The 19,116-nt window shown below is 49.2% G+C and overlaps 1 protein-coding gene across 1 annotated transcript in view; it reads right to left on the minus strand.

Moving 5' to 3' along the window:
- Positions 1–214: 214 nt before the first annotated feature.
- The window catches only part of LOC129352200 (11-beta-hydroxysteroid dehydrogenase type 2-like), a 21,405-nt gene continuing 2,503 nt past the window's right edge, over positions 215–19,116 (minus strand). Inside the window, 6 exon segments of the mRNA XM_055021064.1 lie at positions 215–930; positions 932–1,001; positions 3,440–3,577; positions 4,495–4,680; positions 14,035–14,201; positions 14,203–14,245. Coding sequence (XP_054877039.1) covers positions 600–930; positions 932–1,001; positions 3,440–3,577; positions 4,495–4,680; positions 14,035–14,201; positions 14,203–14,245 — 935 coding nt within the window. The 3' untranslated portion in view covers positions 215–599.

The raw sequence follows: 19,116 nt of genomic DNA on the forward strand, positions 1-19,116 counted from the left end.
CAAACATTTCTCAGGGACGGAAAAACCATGCGGCTGGTGGGTTCCCTCTCGTGATCTGATGTGTGTGTGTGTGTGTGTGTGTGTGTTACATTCAGTTATAAAATCTGGAGCATGTGTCTGATTAAATAGATATTTTTCATGAAATATGTGCCTTAGGCTGTGGCAATGTGCTACAGGTACAGCAGCTTTCACGCAGAAGGACTGAGGCTTGGTATCACCAATGTGGGGACTTTTATTTTGAAGAGATTGGCCACGTCCTTTCAGAGGAGTGTGATGAGGTAAAACAGAGAGGCTGACGGTCGGGCAGTAGCTTGTTTGACTGAGAGCGCTCACTTCAGGAGTTCAGGGATGTCAAGCGGCTGGAGTCTAAGGAACCGGTGACTGAATGATTGACGTGAGCCCCCCCTTTGGTCCATGTGTGTTCTGCTCTCTTAGTGATGAAGGCACATAGAGCACACCTGATGCTGTTCTCTGATCGACTCGTACTTCTATGGCTAACAGGCTCCGCCTCCCGACGTCCAGGTGAGTCCTCCTAGGTGGGCGGAGTCAAACAGAAGGGTTCTGGCTCTATGAGTGTTACTGGAGTGGTCCTCTACGCTTTACTGCGGCTGCAGCTTCTCCTCGTTGTTGTTGTTGATGAGGCCGAGGTTCGCCTCCAGACCTGACTGTTTCCTCAGCGCGCGTGGCATCAGCTTCTTCTTCACAAACTGTTTCTGCAGGAAGCGGTTGCTGATGCTGAGTGGGAAGTAGCTGTGAATGAAATACATGAGGCCGATGCCGGGCCCAGCAAAGTAGTGTGTCTGCGGCTGTGGCGACAGCAGCGCATGGACAATGGCGTCCACCACGGGGCTGAAGTCTGGGTTGGCGTGCTCAGCGAAGCTCTGGAACAGGTTCTTGGACTCGGCGATGTAGTCCTCGCCGTATTCCTCCCAGCGCCGGAGACAGACTCTGGAGGAGCTGCTGGTGCTGCTGCTCCCAGTACGCATTGTTGCTGGAGGGAGCTAGGAGAAGAGTGCAGAGTTATCATGGCAACTGACATCGTGACAGCACCAATTGTCCAAACAAACTTTACTGCAATGACCAGTAATGCTACGAAGCTCATATGATGTGATGCATTAAAGGGCCAGGGTGGTCGGAACAATGTCATGAAAGGGGTTGGTCGCTCATTGGGGCGACTGGTCGCTCGTCGGGGCGACTGGTCTCGCGTCGGGGCGACTGGTCGCTCGTCGGGGCGATTGGTCTCGCGTCGGGGCGACTGGTCTCGCGTCGGGGCGACTGGTCTCGCGTCAGGGCGATTGGTCTCGCGTCGGGGCGACTGGTCTCGCGTCAGGGCGATTGGTCTCGCGTCAGGGCGACTGGTCTCGCGTCGGGGCGACTGGTCTCGCGTCGGGGCGACTGGTCTCGCGTCGGGGCGACTGGTCGCTCGTCGGGGCGACTGGTCGCTCGTCGGGGCGATTGGTCTTGCGTCAGGGCGACTCGTCGCTCGTCGGGGCGACTGGTCTCGCGTCGGGGCGACTGGTCTCGCGTCGGGGCGACTGGTTGCTCGTCGGGCGACTGGTCGCTCGTCGGGGCGACTGGTCTCGCGTCGGGGCGACTGGTCTCGCGTCGGGGCGGCTGGTCTCTCGCGTCGGGGCGACTGGTCTCGCGTCGGGGCGACTGGTCTCGCGTCGGGGCGACTGGTCTCGCGTCGGGGCGACTGGTCTCGCGTCGATCTCAGCAGTGAGTTCAGTGTTTTGGTCCAACAGTAGGATCTTCTCCCTGACTCACAACTGACTCTGCATCAACACAAACTAAAACCAATAAGTTCACATAAAGAGTGGTAAAAATTCATCAAGGTGAGTTGTGACAGGAAGAGGTACATTTTTGTCATGCAGCTGTGCCATGAGAACCGGTACCAGCTCTTCTTACTGGTACCTTTCTTCCTTCTTGTTGGTTCTGATCCAGCTCAGTTTGGAACTGGAGCTTATAATAACCGAGACAGATCGAATGATTTCATTCCTTAACTGGAAAACCAAGCAGCGTTTATTTATTGTTCTCACACGAGATCTCTGGGTTGGGAAGAGTCTGAGCTCTCAGAACCACTGGGTGTACCAAGAGGTTCTGTCTGACTTCAAACGGGACGTTTCTTCTTTTAGATCTGATTGGATGAGAAAGCAAGCAGGAAAGAGTGGAGATGTTCTCAGGGATCAATAATGAGAATCTGGTTATTATGGATCAGTAATTATGTCAGACTCCACAGGGAAAGTTTCTGGTCAGCCTTAATTTTTATTAGTTTGGTTTATTACTTTTGTCTGTGAATAGAAAATTTTAGTTTAATAATAAATGTTTTCCTTGACTGAGATGGTCACTCATCTCAGTTTTCAAGTGTTTGAAGGACTCGTTGTAGTGCTAATGCTGGGAATAACGGGTCGGTACTGGAGCGCAACGGGTCGGTACTGGAGCGCAACGGGTCGGTACTGGAGCAGAACGGGTCGGTACTGGAGCAGAACGGGTCGGTACTGGAGCAGAACGGGTCGGTACTGGAGCGGAACGGGTCGATAGCCACTAAAATCTGATCTGTACTGGTGTTGAGCTTGGAAGCTGACTGAAGTAAACGCTTTCTCATAAATGTAGAGAGTTTTGATCCTAACGATTTAAATTTGTTTACATGTGTTGGATCTATTTCCTAACAATCTCTTTGGACATTAAGGACACAGGGAGACGGTTACATTTTCTTATGCAATCTTCCAATTGAACGGTGGACTCTGCCCAGAGACATCCTGTTGTCTCTGTCTCCAGACCAGTTCTAACCTGATTCTCTGCAACTGCATATTTTATTACGAGGCTTAATTACAAACATTTGCATAGAAGGAGCAGCAAACCCAATACACATTCTCAAGATTCTGTCTTTGCATCTCCTGACGTTACAGTTGTTTGTTGTCTCTGGACCATAAAACTAGAGTTTCTTGGGACATCTAGCCTTTGATCCACTCTCCTGCTTGGTGTCACCTCTTTACCCCTGGTTGGCACCTGTTGTCCTTTTGTCTTCCTGTCAGGGCAATTGTAACTGCAAGCATCCTGCTCTGTTCCCGGATTCTCTGGTTCAGTTCCCGTCCCCCTCTGGGGTCGTAAAGTTCAGTTCCAGAGACTCTGGGTCGTATGCAAACGACGCATTCTTCCTACCAGACCAACTGGCCATCCGTCTCCAAAGTGACAAACTCATTGCTTCCTTCAAAGATAAAAGAGAAACAGATCCCAGGGGCAAACAAGGTTTCTCAACCCTTATAGTCTCCTAATCTTGAATATTTATATTTGTATTTAACAACATGATATGTTTTTGAGACATCTAGTTATCGTTGGCCGCTCTGTCCAAGCTGAGCTACAGGTGTAGAGCTGGACAATGGCCAGCAGGGGGAACTGCTCTGATCTGTCCAGGTCGGCGTCTGGGGGCAGGGCTTACCTGTCTTAAATGACGACGGCAGGACGGTGCTCACTTTGACCCCCCAGGGAACCAACTCATGCCTCAGGGTTTCAGTGAACAGGTTCAGCGCCGCCTTGGACGCTCCATACGCCACCAGGCAGGGGAACGGCTGGTCACCTGGAAGAGGAGGTCGGAGCGTCACTCTGATGTCACCAACCTGACCGAGGAGATGCCTGCTCTGCCCACCGTCGGCCCCCAGTGAGTCAGCGCAGAGCTGGACTTTAATGGGTTAATGTCACAACACAGTTTGCTCAACTTGTTGTCCAGGGTGGAAAATATCTGTCCTTAAGATCTGTGATTGATTAGTTTTGGCTCCCAGACAGTTTGAGTTGGACTGGCTCAGTCTGTTTGCTTTGGCAGGTGGCTGACTCTGGAGCGGTCCAGAGTCCTGCCAAAGTATTTACACCCCATGAACTCTTTCACTCTGTCACTTTGCAGCCAAATGCTGAACCAACAGAAAGTTGGTTCTGACTGAACAGGAGAGAAAAGCACTGGCAGTTTTTAGCATTTTCACTAAGAAATCCGTTATTTCTCAGTTATTAAGGTGGCGAACGCCTTCATCTTGATCCACCTGAATTAAATCCAATCCAACTTTCAGATGTCAGAGCTCGGAACCAGAGCGCAGATGTTCTGGTTCTGGCCTCAGGTTCTTCAGGATTATGGAGATCCAGCAGGTCCGGGAGGATGGAGTTCATGAGTTTACAACAGTGTTGGTTTCTACAACAGGCCGTCCAGGGCTGCTGTTCTGCAACTCTTACATACATGTCTTCCTGGTCCATCCAACTTCAAACATCTGAATCTCCTCCTCAATGCAGAACTCAGGTTCTGCATTGAGGAGCTCATGCTAATGAGCTCGTTAAGTGACTCAGGTGTGTTGAAGTAGAAACACGTCTCTGGGCCTTCAGGCCTGAAGTTTCTCACCCTGTTCTATAGAAACATACCAACTGCTGGGCTCTGGATACAAATGTGTGCCACAAAGTCAACACCTTGAGTTATGTACTGTGTGTGTGTGTTTGTGTGTGTGTGTTACACACCGGCTGGGCTGGAGATGTTGACGATGCGACCTTTGGCCTGTCGCAGCAGCGGCAGGAAGCTCTTGGTGACGCTCACCGTGCCGAAGAAGTTAACCTCCATGCAGCGTCTGAAGTTGGACATCAAGCACAGCTCTGCGTCTCCCAAGTTCACACACACACCTGCGTTGTTGACCAAACCCCACAGACCTGCACACACACACACACACACACACACACACACACATTTATTTCTACTGCCTAAACTGTATCCTTATTCCCATAAACGGCGTTTCCCCTTGTGGAGACTGTTGGAATAATTGTATATAAGTTAACCCAGGTATTGCTGTTTCTTGTGAGTTGTTGAGTTGGTGCGGCCCTGGTGAGACGTGCATGTAAGAGTCGGTTTGACAGAGGAAGAGGAAGCTCTGGAAACATCTCACCCAGATGGCCTTAAACGGATTTAGTGCAGGTCAAGAGGTCGCACCTGCAACCAGTTCTTGTTTTTCTTACTATGTATGTTGGAATGTGTTTATCTCTGAGTTGCAGCCATTTGTTACCCTTCCCCCTATAGAGGTTGTGACCCTCACGTAACCAGGGAAAGCTAAGGAAATAAAAGGCGTTGAGAGCCAGGGCGTGCTCAGAGCGGTAGGAGATTGTAACTAGAGCACATCTCTGTCCATAGCAAGAATACTGACTCTTGTCTTTTCTATCTTTGTTAAATATGTTAAACAGGTGTTAACCCTAACAGAGACCATGCTGATGCTGGGAATAAGGAGCAGTGGCTCCCCACAGTGTAGCGTGTATCAGAAAAATGGTTCCCACAAGGTATTACAAACAAATGCACACACAGAGACACTCAGAGACACACAGAGACACTCAGAGACACACAGAGACACTCAGAGACACACAGAGACACTCAGAGACACTCAGAGACACACAGAGACACTCAGAGACACACAGAGACACTCAGAGACACACAGAGACACTCAGAGACACACAGAGACACTCAGAGACACTCAGAGACACACAGAGACACTCAGAGACACACAGAGACACTCAGAGACACACAGAGACACACAGAGACACTCAGAGACACACAGAGACACTCAGAGACACTCAGAGACACACAGAGACACTCAGAGACACTCAGAGACACACAGAGACACTCAGAGACACACAGAGACACTCAGAGACACACAGAGACACTCAGAGAACTCAGAGACACACAGAGACACTCAGAGACACACAGAGACACTCAGAGACACACAGAGACACTCAGAGACACACAGAGACACACAGAGACACTCAGAGACACACAGAGACACTCAGAGACACACAGAGACACTCAGTCATCAAGTGGAAGCTGAGGCCTTTGAGCTGAGTCTAAACGGTTCTGGTTTGACTTTAATTTCCTGAATGTTAATGTTTGATATTAGAGGAAAGTGGAAAAACACAGACTGCTCTGACCTACTGATGTTCTGACTGGACCAGGTTCTGATGTCCTGACCGGACCAGGTTCTGATGTCCTGACTGGACCGGGTTCTGTGGCTTTGGGGTCTTAGTGAAGGACCTCCGCTCCTTGTTTCTGGGTCAGTTGTGGAAATCTACCAATGGTCTCCGAGGGTTTATGTAACATCTGGAGGGTGGGTCCGTGCAGATAAGACCGCAGTCGGGTCAGCAGCAGTCGGTCGGGTCAGCAGCAGTCGGTCGGGTCAGCAGCAGTCGGTCGGGTCAGCAGCAGTCGGTCGGGTCAGCAGCAGTCGGTCGGTCTCTCTCCCTGTCTGTAAACAAGCCTTGATCGCCCCTTCTGGGGTCAATGACCCAGAATCTCATGCTTTGTTTTCGGTCACTGTGGGATCCGTGTTTAGGTCTGAGAACGGCCTGTAGAGGCTCAGAGGGAGCGACCAGGTGACTTCCTGTCAAATAAGGAAACCGGAACCAGTCAGCTCAACAGAACCTCAGATTATTCTTGGAACTCGACTGGATTATCAAGACAACAATATATTTAAACGTTTCTGCTTGAGACAGAAACCTTGACCTCCAGAGAGGTTCATGTTCAACTCCATCCATCATCCATCCATCCATCCATCATCCATCCATCATCATCCATCCATCCATCATCCATCCATCATCATCCATCCATCATCCATCCATCATCATCCATCCATCATCCATCCATCCATCATCCATCCATCCATCCATCCATCATCCATCCATCATCATCATCCATCATCCATCCATCATCCATCCATCATCATCCATCCATCCATCATCAACCATCATCCATCCATCCATCATCCATCCATCATCATCCATCCATCATCATCCATCATCATCCATCCATCCATCATCAACCATCATCCATCCATCCATCATCCATCATCATCATCCATCCATCATCATCCATCCATCCATCCATCATCCATCTATCATCCATCATCCATCCATCATCCATCCATCCATCCATCCATCCATCATCCATCCATCATCATCCATCCATCATCATCAACCATCATCCATCCATCCATCATCCATCCATCATCATCCATCCATCATCCATCCATCATCATCCATCCATCCATCATCAACCATCATCCATCCATCCATCATCCATCCATCATCCATCCATCATCATCCATCCATCATCCATCCATCCATCCATCATCCATCCATCATCATCCATCCATCATCCATCCATCATCATCCATCCATCCATCCATCATCATCATCCATCCATCATCCATCCATCCATCATCCATCCATCCATCATCCATCCATCATCCATCCATCATCATCCATCCATCCATCCATCATCATCATCCATCCATCCATCATCCATCCATCCATCATCCATCCATCATCCATCCATCATCCATCCATCATCATCCATCCATCCATCCATTATCCATCCATCATCATCCATCCATCCATCATCAACCATCATCCATCCATCCATCCATCATCCATCCATCATCATCCATCCATCCATCATCATCCATCCATCATCATCCATCATCCATCCATCCATTATCCATCCATCATCATCCATCATCCATCCATCCATCATCATCATCCATCCATCATCCATCCATCCATCATCCATCCATCCATCATCCATCCATCATCCATCCATCATCATCCATCCATCCATCCATTATCCATCCATCATCCATCCATCCATCATCAACCATCATCCATCCATCATCATCCATCATCCATCCATCATCATCCATCCATCCATCATCAACCATCATCCATCCATCCATCATCCATCCATCATCCATCCATCATCATCCATCCATCCATCATCACCATCATCCATCCATCCATCATCCATCCATCATCATCCATCCATCCATCATCAACCATCATCCATCCATCCATCCATCATCCATCCATCCATCATCATCCATCCATTATCCATCCATCATCATCCATCCATCCATCATCAACCATCATCCATCCATCCATCCATCCATCATCCATCCATCCATCATCATCCATCCATCCATCATCCATCCATCCATCCATCATCCATCCATCATCATCCATCCATCCATCATCCATCCATCATCATCATCCATCCATCCATCATCCATCCATCCATCATCCATCCATCATCCATCCATCATCATCCATCCATCCATCCATTATCCATCCATCATCCATCCATCCATCCATCCATCCATCATCAACCATCATCCATCCATCCATCCATCATCCATCCATCCATCCATCATCCATCCATCCATCATCCATCCATCCATCATCCATCCATCATCCATCCATCATCATCCATCCATCATCCATCCATCCATCCATCCATCCATCATCATCCATCCATCATCATCATCCATCCATCATCATCCATCATCCATCCATCCATTATCCATCCATCATCCATCCATCATCCATCCATCCATCATCATCATCCATCATCATCCATCCATCCATCATCCATCCATCCATCATCCATCCATCATCCATCCATCATCATCCATCCATCCATTATCCATCCATCATCATCCATCCATCCATCATCAACCATCATCCATCCATCATCATCCATCATCCATCCATCATCATCCATCCATCCATCATCAACCATCATCCATCATCCATCCATCATCATCCATCCATCCATCCATTATCCATCCATCATCATCCATCCATCCATCATCAACCATCATCCATCCATCCATCATCATCCATCCATCCATCCATCATCCATCCATCCATCATCCATCCATCCATCATCCATCCATCATCCATCCATCATCATCCATCCATCCATCATCCATCCATCATCATCCCATCATCCATCCATCATCATCCATCCATCCATCATCCATCCATCATCATCCCATCCATCCATCATCCATCCATCCATCATCCATCCATCATCCATCCATCATCATCCATCCATCCATCCATTATCCATCCATCATCCATCCATCATCATCCATCCATCATCATCCATCCATCCATCCATCCATCATCATCCATCCATCCATCATCCATCCATCATCCATCCATCCATCCATCATCCATCCATCATCATCCATCATCCATCCATCCATCATCCATCCATCATCATCCATCCATCCATCATCATCATCCATCCATCATCCATCCATCCATCCATCCATCATCCATCCATCCATCCATCATCCATCCATCCATCATCCATCCATCCATCCATCATCCATCCATCCATCATCCATCCATCATCATCCATCCATCCATCCATCCATCATCCATCCATCATCATCCATCCATCCATCCATCATCCATCATCCATCATCATCCATCCATCCATCATCCATCCATCATCCATCCATCCATCATCATCCATCCATCATCCATCCATCATCCATCCATCCATCATCCATCCATCCATCATCCATCCATCCATCCATCCATCCATCATCCATCATCATCCATCCATCCATCATCCATCCATCCATCATCCATCCATCATCATCCATCCATCCATCATCCATCCATCATCATCCATCCATCATCATCATCCATCCATCCATCCATCATCCATCCATCATCCATCCATCCATCCATCCATCATCCATCATCATCCATCCATCCATCCATCATCCATCCATCCATCCATCCATCCATCCATCCATCCATCATCCATCCATCCATCATCCATCATCATCCATCCATCCATCCATCATCCATCCATCCATCCATCCATCATCCATCCATCCATCATCCATCATCATCCATCCATCCATCCATCATCCATCATCCATCCATCCATCATCATCCATCCATCCATCCATCATCCATCCATCCATCCATCCATCATCCATCCATCCATCATCCATCATCATCCATCCATCCATCCATCATCCATCCATCCATCCATCCATCATCCATCCATCCATCATCCATCATCCATCCATCCATCATCATCCATCCATCCATCCATCATCCATCCATCCATCATCCATCCATCCATCCATCATCCATCCATCCATCATCATCCATCCATCCGAACCATTTTTGTATATTCGGCTTGATTTAAGCAGAACTCACAAAAAAATACACAAGTTGGATCTTATCTCAGGTAAATAGGGTATAAGTGTTACCGGGTAAATTTCAAATACAACAAATGTTCAACCAATCAATACAAAATTATTAGGTTTTTACCAGAAATCATTTATTCAGATGGATGTTTTGTTTTGTTTTTCTCAGTAACTATATTAAATGTTAAAAATTCCAAGCTGTCTAGTGGAACAGTTGTGGAGTTCATTATTAAGAAAAAGACAAAAAAAATGTCGAAGTTCCACTGTTAAAAAACTGATGTTGGGTAAATCATGTTTGGGGCCAGGTGTGTGGGAATTAATAATAAAAAGGGTCACCTGGACAGGTCGCCAGTCTGTCTCAGCATGTTCAACGCAATACCTGCAAGCCTGGATCATACTTCCTCCACCACCTTGCCTTAGGTGGTGGCAAGGTGGGGTGCCTGAGCTCCAGTCCAATCCGAGCTCTGGACTGGAGCTTTAATTCAACTCCAGTCCATTTGGCGTGAACACTAATTGACCTCTGACCTCTGGTCCTCCAAACCTCAGTATTCAGTTGATGAGAACTCTAGTTTGAATGTGAACGCCAAGCGGACCGAGACCACTCCAAAAGCAGGAAGTGACTACAGCGCAGGGCATTCTGGGTAAATCCAACCAAAGCTAATATGTTAGCCTAGCGCTAGCAGCAGAAATGGCTCCTGGTCTTCAACCAAAGACTAAAGAGAAATCACTAAACTCTGACGCCTCCATCTTGTTTCATCTGGTGAAACAGGAAGTTGCTCTCAGTGTCTTCAGGTTTTAGTGTCGTTTCCTGCAGTGGTTCTTGGTGCAGCGCCCCCACAGGCCAGCAGGGGAACAGGCTGGTTTGGGTCAGAACCAGATGTTCTGGATCCAGTAGAACCGGGTCTACTGGACCATCAGGAGGAAGCCAGCCTGAGAGAAGGTGTGAGGTGTTTAACAAAATCAGGTTAAACCAGAATAAAGACAATAAATACAAACCATTGTTTTTATTGTCTTTATAAGAACTCAGAACAATTCTGGCTTCAAATGCTTCTGGAGATCAAAGCTGAGCTCTAAAGATGAAATAAAGCAAATTACCCAAGGCTGGGTTCGTTGGTCCACATGTTTAGCCACTCTGACTGAGGACATCTCATCTTTCATTCCTCCATCCCTCGATTTCTCTTTCTAGGACACATGTCCCAGGGACATTTGAGGACAAAGCAGCGTCTGCAGCCTCAACAAACCCTCTGAATACTTCTGCAACCGAAGGATTAAACAAATCTGCTCAATGTTCCATAAACATTTTCTCACTCGCAGGAGGTCCCAATGCATCCCTGACTTTTCCTGGAAACTTGGCCCAGACCTCAAACCGCTGTGTTAAACTTTAATGACTCGTGATGAAGACTTCTGATCTTTGTCCTCAAAGTGAGGAGAGTCACCGCAGAGCTTTATGTCCCCACAACATAAGAACAAATAGAAGCCCTGAGAGAGTGTTTGTGACCTTTACCTTCATTCCTTACAACACACACACACACACCCACACACACACCTAAACACACACAACTACACACGCACACACACACACAACTACACACACACACACAGCAGCCAGCGTATCCCTGAATGACTGTGAGCAGCAGCCAAGTCTCTGAGCTCTAATGATGAGGCCTGTGGGAGCTGCAGCTCTGAGCCAATCACAGAGAGGCTGCAGCTCTGAGCCAATCACAGAGAGGCTGCAGCTCTGAGCCAATCACAGAGAGGCTGCAGCTCTGAGCCAATCACAGAGAGGCTGCAGCTCTGAGCCAATCACAGAGAGGCTGCAGCTCTGAGCCAATCACAGAGAGGCTGCAGCTCTGAGCCAATCACAGAGAGGCTGCAGCTCTGAGCCAATCACAGAGAGGCTGCAGCTCTGAGCCAATCACAGAGAGGCTGCAGCTCTGAGCCAATCACAGAGAGGCTGCAGCTCTGAGCCAATCACAGAGAGGCTGCAGCTCTGAGCCAATCACAGAGAGGCTGCAGCTCTGAGCCAATCACAGAGAGGCTGCAGCTCTGAGCCAATCACAGAGAGGCTGCAGCTCTGAGCCAATCACAGAGAGGCTGCAGCTCTGAGCCAATCACAGAGAGGCTGCAGCTCTGAGCCAATCACAGAGAGGCTGCAGCTCTGAGCCAATCACAGAGAGGCTGCAGCTCTGAGCCAATCACAGAGAGGCTGCAGCTCTGAGCCAATCACAGAGAGGCTGCAGCTCTGAGCCAATCACAGAGAGGCTGCAGCTCTGAGCCAATCACAGAGAGGCTGCAGCTCTGAGCCAATCACAGAGAGGCTGCAGCTCTGAGCCAATCACAGAGAGGCTGCAGCTCTGAGCCAATCACAGAGAGGCTGCAGCTCTGAGCCAATCACAGAGAGGCTGCAGCTCTGAGCCAATCACAGAGAGGCTGCAGCTCTGAGCCAATCACAGAGAGGCTGCTGCAGCTCTGAGCCAATCACAGAGAGGCTGCAGCTCTGAGCCAATCACAGAGAGGCTGCAGCTCTGAGCCAATCACAGAGAGGCTGCAGCTCTGAGCCAATCACAGAGAGGCTGACTCCTGGGTGAAACACGAGACCGCCCCTCCGCGTTTCGTCCCAGTGGACGCCGCTGCCTCTGGGACTGGTCCCAGAACAGCTGCTTGTTCCAGGGTTTCCTAGAAGGCTGTGGCACAAACAGTCCACTGACTGCAGGGACCAGCAGAACCAGCAGAACCAGCAGAGGAAGTGAAACTTGGACTGGAATGAATGCGGCTGTAGAGCTTCATTCAGATGAACCAGAACCGGTCCAAAGCAGACGGAGACCTGCATGTCCATCTGGACTAGTTTTTATGCTCCAAACCATCCAGACCAGTTAAGTGGATGTTTGTTCCTGTGGTCCCAGGCCACCTGTCCATCAATCCCAGCAGCTGCTGCCAAACATCTGGAGCTTAAGACTTCGTCCATGTTCCCCTTACGCTCCGTCCCCCAACGCTCCATCCCCCAACACTCCGTCCCCCAACGCTCCATCCCCCAACGCTCCGTCCCCCAACGCTCCGTCCCCCAACGCTCCGTCCCCCAACGCTCCATCCCCCAACGCTCCATCCCCCAACGCTCCGTCCCCCAACGCTCCATCCCCCAACACTCCGTTGGGGGATGGAGAGTTGGGAGAGTCCCCAACGCTCCATCCCCCAACACTCCGTCCCCCAACGCTCCATCCCCCAAACGCTCCATCCCCCAACGCTCCATCCCCCAACGCTCCGTCCCCCAACACTCCATCCCCCAACGCTCCGTCCCCCAACACTCCGTCCCCCAACGCTCCATCCCCCAACACTCCGTCCCCCAACGCTCCGTCCCCCAACGCTCCGTCCCCCAACACTCCGTCCCCCAACGCTCCGTCCCCCAACACTCCATCCCCCAACGCTCCGTCCCCCAACGCTCCGTCCCCCAACACTCCGTTGGGGGAAGGAGTTGAGGGAAAGAGTTGCGGGATGGAGAGTTGGGAGAGTCCCCCAACTCTCCATCCCCAACACTCCGTCCCCCAACGCTCCATCCCCTTACGCTCCGTCCCCCAACACTCCATCCCCCAACACTCCGTCCCCCAACTCTCCATCCCCCAACACTCCGTCCCCCAACGCTCCATCCCCCAACGCTCCATCCCCCAACGCTCCATCCCCCAACACTCCGTTGGGGGAAGGAGTTGAGGGAAAGAGTTGCGGGATGGAGAGTTGGGAGAGTCCCCCAACGCTCCATCCCCCAACACTCCGTCCCCCAACGCTCCATCCCCAACTCTCCATCCCCCAACACTCCGTCCCCCAACACTCCGTCCCCAACGCTCCGTCCCCCTACGCTCCGTCCCCCAACTCTCCGTCCCCCAAACCCTCAGCTCCCTTCAAACTTTTCTGCTTTCGATCCATTTAAGGTTTATTTTCCTGATGCCTTCATATCTGCATCCCACTGTGTGTTAGCTCAGGATGCTGTGTGTGCGTATGGACGTGCTCCACCTTTACCCACCTCGGAGGCCCAGCTTGGCCTTGGTGTCCAGCAGCGCCTGCTGCACCTGTTGTGGCTGCGTGATGTCCACCTGCAGGAGGGTGAGGCGGGACGAGCAGCTTCTGCGCAGAGCTCTGGCTCCGTCTCCTGTCAGGTCTAGAACGGTGGCGAAAACGTCCAGACCCAGAGTCCAGATGTCTCGCCGCAGCGTTCCCAAAGCCGGTGTCGCAGCCTGCAGGGACACAGAGGGAAAACTGGGAATCAATGATGCTTCCTGCTTCCATGCCAAACCATCATTACATTTCATTCTTTCTTGCAAAAGTATTTCATGTAATTTAACAGATTTATCTATCTTCCATTTAAGCTCTTGAGGTGTAAAAACATTGTTTCTGCACCACTTTTATGTCTCACTTTCCTAAACATTAAAAGGATCCAGGATTAGTTTACATTTTGACCTAAATATGTTTTTAATTTTCCTATTAACTAAATGAATGCTGTTTTTATTACACCAAAACTTCAAAAAATGTACGTCTTTTGTTGTTTTTGTCATCCATGGAGGTCTCCATTTTTCACCGATGGGTTGATGACGTCACCAGGCCCGTTCTGTACTGGAGTCTACAGAGTAAACACAGGAAGGCCAACGGTACCCCAGTAGATGTTGACCATATTGCGTTTGACTGGTGTAATTTTACATAATGTCACACCATGTTACTATCGGCTGTGATAAAAAGAATAAAATCTGAGGCGAATCTGGATAATTTCCCACATGAGAGAGAGGAGAGCCAGAGAGGAACACAACCAAAGACCTAATCTGGACCTGGACATTTCTCCACAAAACTTTGAGCCATTTATACCAGCAGACCTTAACGAGCTAACAATAAATGCTGTGCTGAGACGGGCAGAGCTGGACGCTCTTTGAGATGCTAACAGAAGCTATACAGCCTGTCTACTGACATCACCGATCCGGCCGGACATTCCTGTGACAATACTTTATTACAATATAAAAACTAAATAACCTACAGTATTATTACTGTATTGTTTTTACATCTAAGATAAATATTTCCCAAATAAGGTTTATTTTATCACTAATCGTGGTTCCCTTTAAACTGTGATTGATTCTGTCAAAAGGTTTATAAAATCCAAACTAAAACCTGATTACAGACTTCTTAATTGCTTGAACACAAATCTGTACGTCTGATGTTTTCTTTTCTACATAGACCTGCAGAAAAGTTCAGAGGTCAGAAGTGTTTGCTGTGGGTTTATCTTCTGATCCTGAGGCAGCTCCACTCAGCCACTCAGTAACTTTGTTTTAGATGTTTGTGTCAAACTGCTGAAAACTCAGGATCATTTTGCTTCACTGACAGATTTCTATTAATTTTTTATAAATTTATGTGACAGAAACAAACAGCGACATCCTTTCTATGCAGCACACACTGATCTATACATCACATGTAATAGACATAATGTTCTTATTCATGATCGTGTGGTCACAGTTTGGAATTCAGAATCTAAACATGGTGACCTCTGACCCTAAAGCAGGGGTATCAAACTCCAGTGCTGCAGGTTTGGAATGAAACGGCTTCATCACCTCCTCCTGTGTGGATCAATGGCTCATTATTCCAGTCAGCTGATGCAACAGAGGCTCATCTAAAGGTTCCAGGGCCTCCAGTGGCCCCCAGGACTGGACTTGGACACCCCTGCACTAAAGCATCCAGATCTGAAGCTAAAATTGCTCCAAATGAATTTCCTCCATTTGGTGCTTTTTGCTTTGTGAATCTGGTGCAGAAGTAAATCTACAGACTTCAGGTTTGAGTCTTTCGACTAAAAGGCAAAGAAAGTGACGTGTTCAATTCACATCCTGTTTTGATGATATGAATATTTTTGAACTGCCTCGTTTTCTCCAAATGAAGTGAATTCAGAGCAAACCGATCAGAAGCATTTGGTTGGTTTCAACCTGCAGCAGCTGCTTTAAGACTTGGAAGTGGAGAAACTCAACATGCTGGGAGAAACAGGAAAATCATCCATATTGACATCATGTTTTAATTGATGATTCTGGCAGAACCAGCCGACTGTTGGGCCCACAACCACTAAATGGACTTTCAGGTTTCTGATGTCCATCCTCTGTGGTCTTGCGACCCGTTTCGTTGTCCAGCTCTTCCAAGGCCTACAGCAGAACTTTCTGTTCTCTTTGGGCCTCTTTGTGTGGCGGCTCTGCTGGCGAGCGCGGCGAGGCGTTGGCACGCTGCTGCTGCCGTGTCCTTGGAGGACGTCCAGCATCGCGTCCTGAGAAAGGAGCCACTGAGTGGGAGTGAAATCCATCCTCTGCTCGGCTCCCCGCCGCAGGCCGAGCCAGCTGGCTTCACCTGCCGGGTCATTCCGAGTCGCAGTCTGACAGCTGGGGCGATGAAAGCAGGTGTGGGGGTCCGACCAGAGCCGAGGGGCGCTGCGGCACAGTGGAGCAGATTTAAATGTACAGAAACCGAATCAAAGTGCACACTAACTGCCGCTCAGTCAGACACCAACAGGAGCATCAGCAGAGACACAGCATGTTCTTACAACATGCTCACCACAGGGGGGCGCTCATGCACACTGACTGGACCGACTAAGAAGCAGCAGAAACCATGAAGTGGTTTGGAACCAACAGCCTGCATCAATGCGCCTCCCCTCAGGCTTTGCTGCCCTGGGCAGGAAGCCGTTTTACTGCCAGAGTCGCAGCATGAATGCAACACGGCATCATGAATGCAACACGGCATCATGAATGCAACACGGCATCATGAATGCAACACGGCATCATGAATGCAACACGGCATCATGAATGCAACACTGCATCATGAATGCAACACGGCATCATGAATGCAACACGGCATCATGCTGAGCCTGGTGCTCCAACTAAAACTATTAGCTAATTATTAACCAATTGTGAACTAATTGTTTCATTGAGCTTGCATAATTCATGTCTGAGTTCCAGAGTAACTGCTGAATGCTTGCATCCGATTGGAGGAGAGCTCAGCGCTTCCCTCTGTCTGCAGGGGGAGCGGGGTCAAGAGTCCAGTTTTAGACAAAGGAGGAGGACAGCTGAACATTTTGGAATGCAACGGGGCCAGGGCTCCAAGGGGCCCCACGGTGAAGAAACAAACCAACGCTGTCAGACACACAGACACGAACAGGGTTAGAAACACATCTGTGTGTGAGTGGAGGCCAGCAGCAACATCTGCAGCTCCGATTACCCAGGCTGCAGGGGTCCAGGCGGACCAAGCAGAACCTTCTGCTTGGTCCTGGTTCACATGGTCCAGGTTCCACAGGAACCAGGTTCTGACTTTGGGTCGGCTCGCTCCAGAGACATGCAGATAAAACTTGATGTTCTCAGAAATGTTGAGAAGGTTTGTATCGGTCGGTCCTGTATCTGCTGTGTTTGGACCCGTTACACTCAGAGGCACCTGTTGGGTTTCTGTTGGGTTTCTGTTGGGTTTCTGTGGGGTTTCTGTGGGGTTCCTTTAGGGTTTCTGTTGGGTTTCTGTTGGGCTCAGCCGGGCCGCCGGTTGCCAGGCTGGAGACAGCAGGAATGAGGATCAGAGAGCTGTTGAGCAATTTGTGGATCTCTGGGCATGCTCCAAGATGTTCTCTGTCTCCAGGTTATGTAACAGCCAGAAGATGGGAAAATATTTCATGAGACTCGTGATCATGTCGTGTCCCAATAACAAATGTGAAATACTTTGAGGTGGTCTGTATTCTGAAGCCTCATTAAAAGCCGCCGCCCCCTGCTGCTCTCAGGTCTGTAATGAGATCAGAGACTCGTCAGGTTCTGTTGTTTCTTTATAAATAACATCAGATGTTCTTCCTCTGCTGGCGTTCACCCAAACATTTCATCACGTCTCCTGTGATGTCCAGGCGCTGGTTCTGTGGTGCTGCAGAGGGTTCTGTGGTACCGGACCATCGTGACGAGTCTCTGCACAAGTATTGAGCAACGCTCTGCAGCTCTGGGTTGTTTTCCTCCATTTTTACAGACAGCAAAGGTCAGCATTGCTTCTTCTGAGAGAAAAACTCTCCATAAGCAGAAACCCAGTCGGAGCGCAGCGCATTGCACAACAGTCCGACCAGCGCCAAGCGCTGAACCAGGCGAACTCTTCGCCACCGATTGACTTGGTTTTCACATTAAGCTGAACTCTGATGAACCCGGCAGCAGCAGGGGGCGGAGGGCGCGTGGGAACAGAATGACACGGAATATCAGAGGCAAAAATAGCAAGAGGAGAAACAAAAAGTCACGAAACACAGAGAGAACTCGGCGAAAAACCAACCAAACCTGGAGAAAAACAAGAACCGGAGAAATAAAGAGCAAAATAACGAAAGCAATAAAAACGACTGGGGCAGAAAAACCAGCAGAATAAATGACTGGTTAGGGTCACTGGGTTAGGGTCACTGGGTTAGGGTCACTGGGTTAGGGTCACTGGGTCAATCACTTGTCACAGGAAGGACCCGGATCAAGACTGGACAAACAGAACCTGGCAGCTGACCGGGTCCGAACCCAGTCACCTCCAAATGTCCTGAAGCCTGGAGAATCTGAGGAGGAGCTCTGAGGATTCTGGTCGTTTCTCTGACCTTTGACCTCTGAACCTGCTTTGAAGGTTGACAGCTGAAGAAATGTTTTGGATGGAGTCCAGATGGTTTGTACATGACCTCTGACCCTCGCCAGGTTGCTGATCAGTTTTGAATCTGATCTTTGTAGAAAGGATGATCGATTGTTTAGACCGGCGCCCGGCCGTCTCACCTATGACCTCTAACCTTTCAATGGCAGCGGCTCAGGGACATTTGGAGGTGCGCCAGTTGCAGATGCCTGCTTGATGCCGTTGAGGTCACAGAGAGAACGGAGCGTCTTATCTGGCTCCTGCCAAAGGTTAAAGGTCGTCTGTTTTGCTTACATCGTTTTAGCATTCTCTGACACGCCGAGTTTCGCCCGACGTCGGTTGGAGGCGAGCTTAAGTGCTGCCTGATGGCTCCCGGTCTCAATGGCAACGAGTCTTTTACTTTTGAGAGAGCTGAGAGGGCGGCCATTTTGAAATGTTCCACCGCCGGTGATTACAAAAACACCAACACACACACTGAAAC

The sequence above is a fragment of the Poeciliopsis prolifica genome, unplaced genomic scaffold (assembly GCF_027474105.1).
Source record: "Poeciliopsis prolifica strain line A6 unplaced genomic scaffold, Auburn_PproV2 SCAFFOLD073, whole genome shotgun sequence".
NCBI lineage: Eukaryota > Metazoa > Chordata > Actinopteri > Cyprinodontiformes > Poeciliidae > Poeciliopsis > Poeciliopsis prolifica.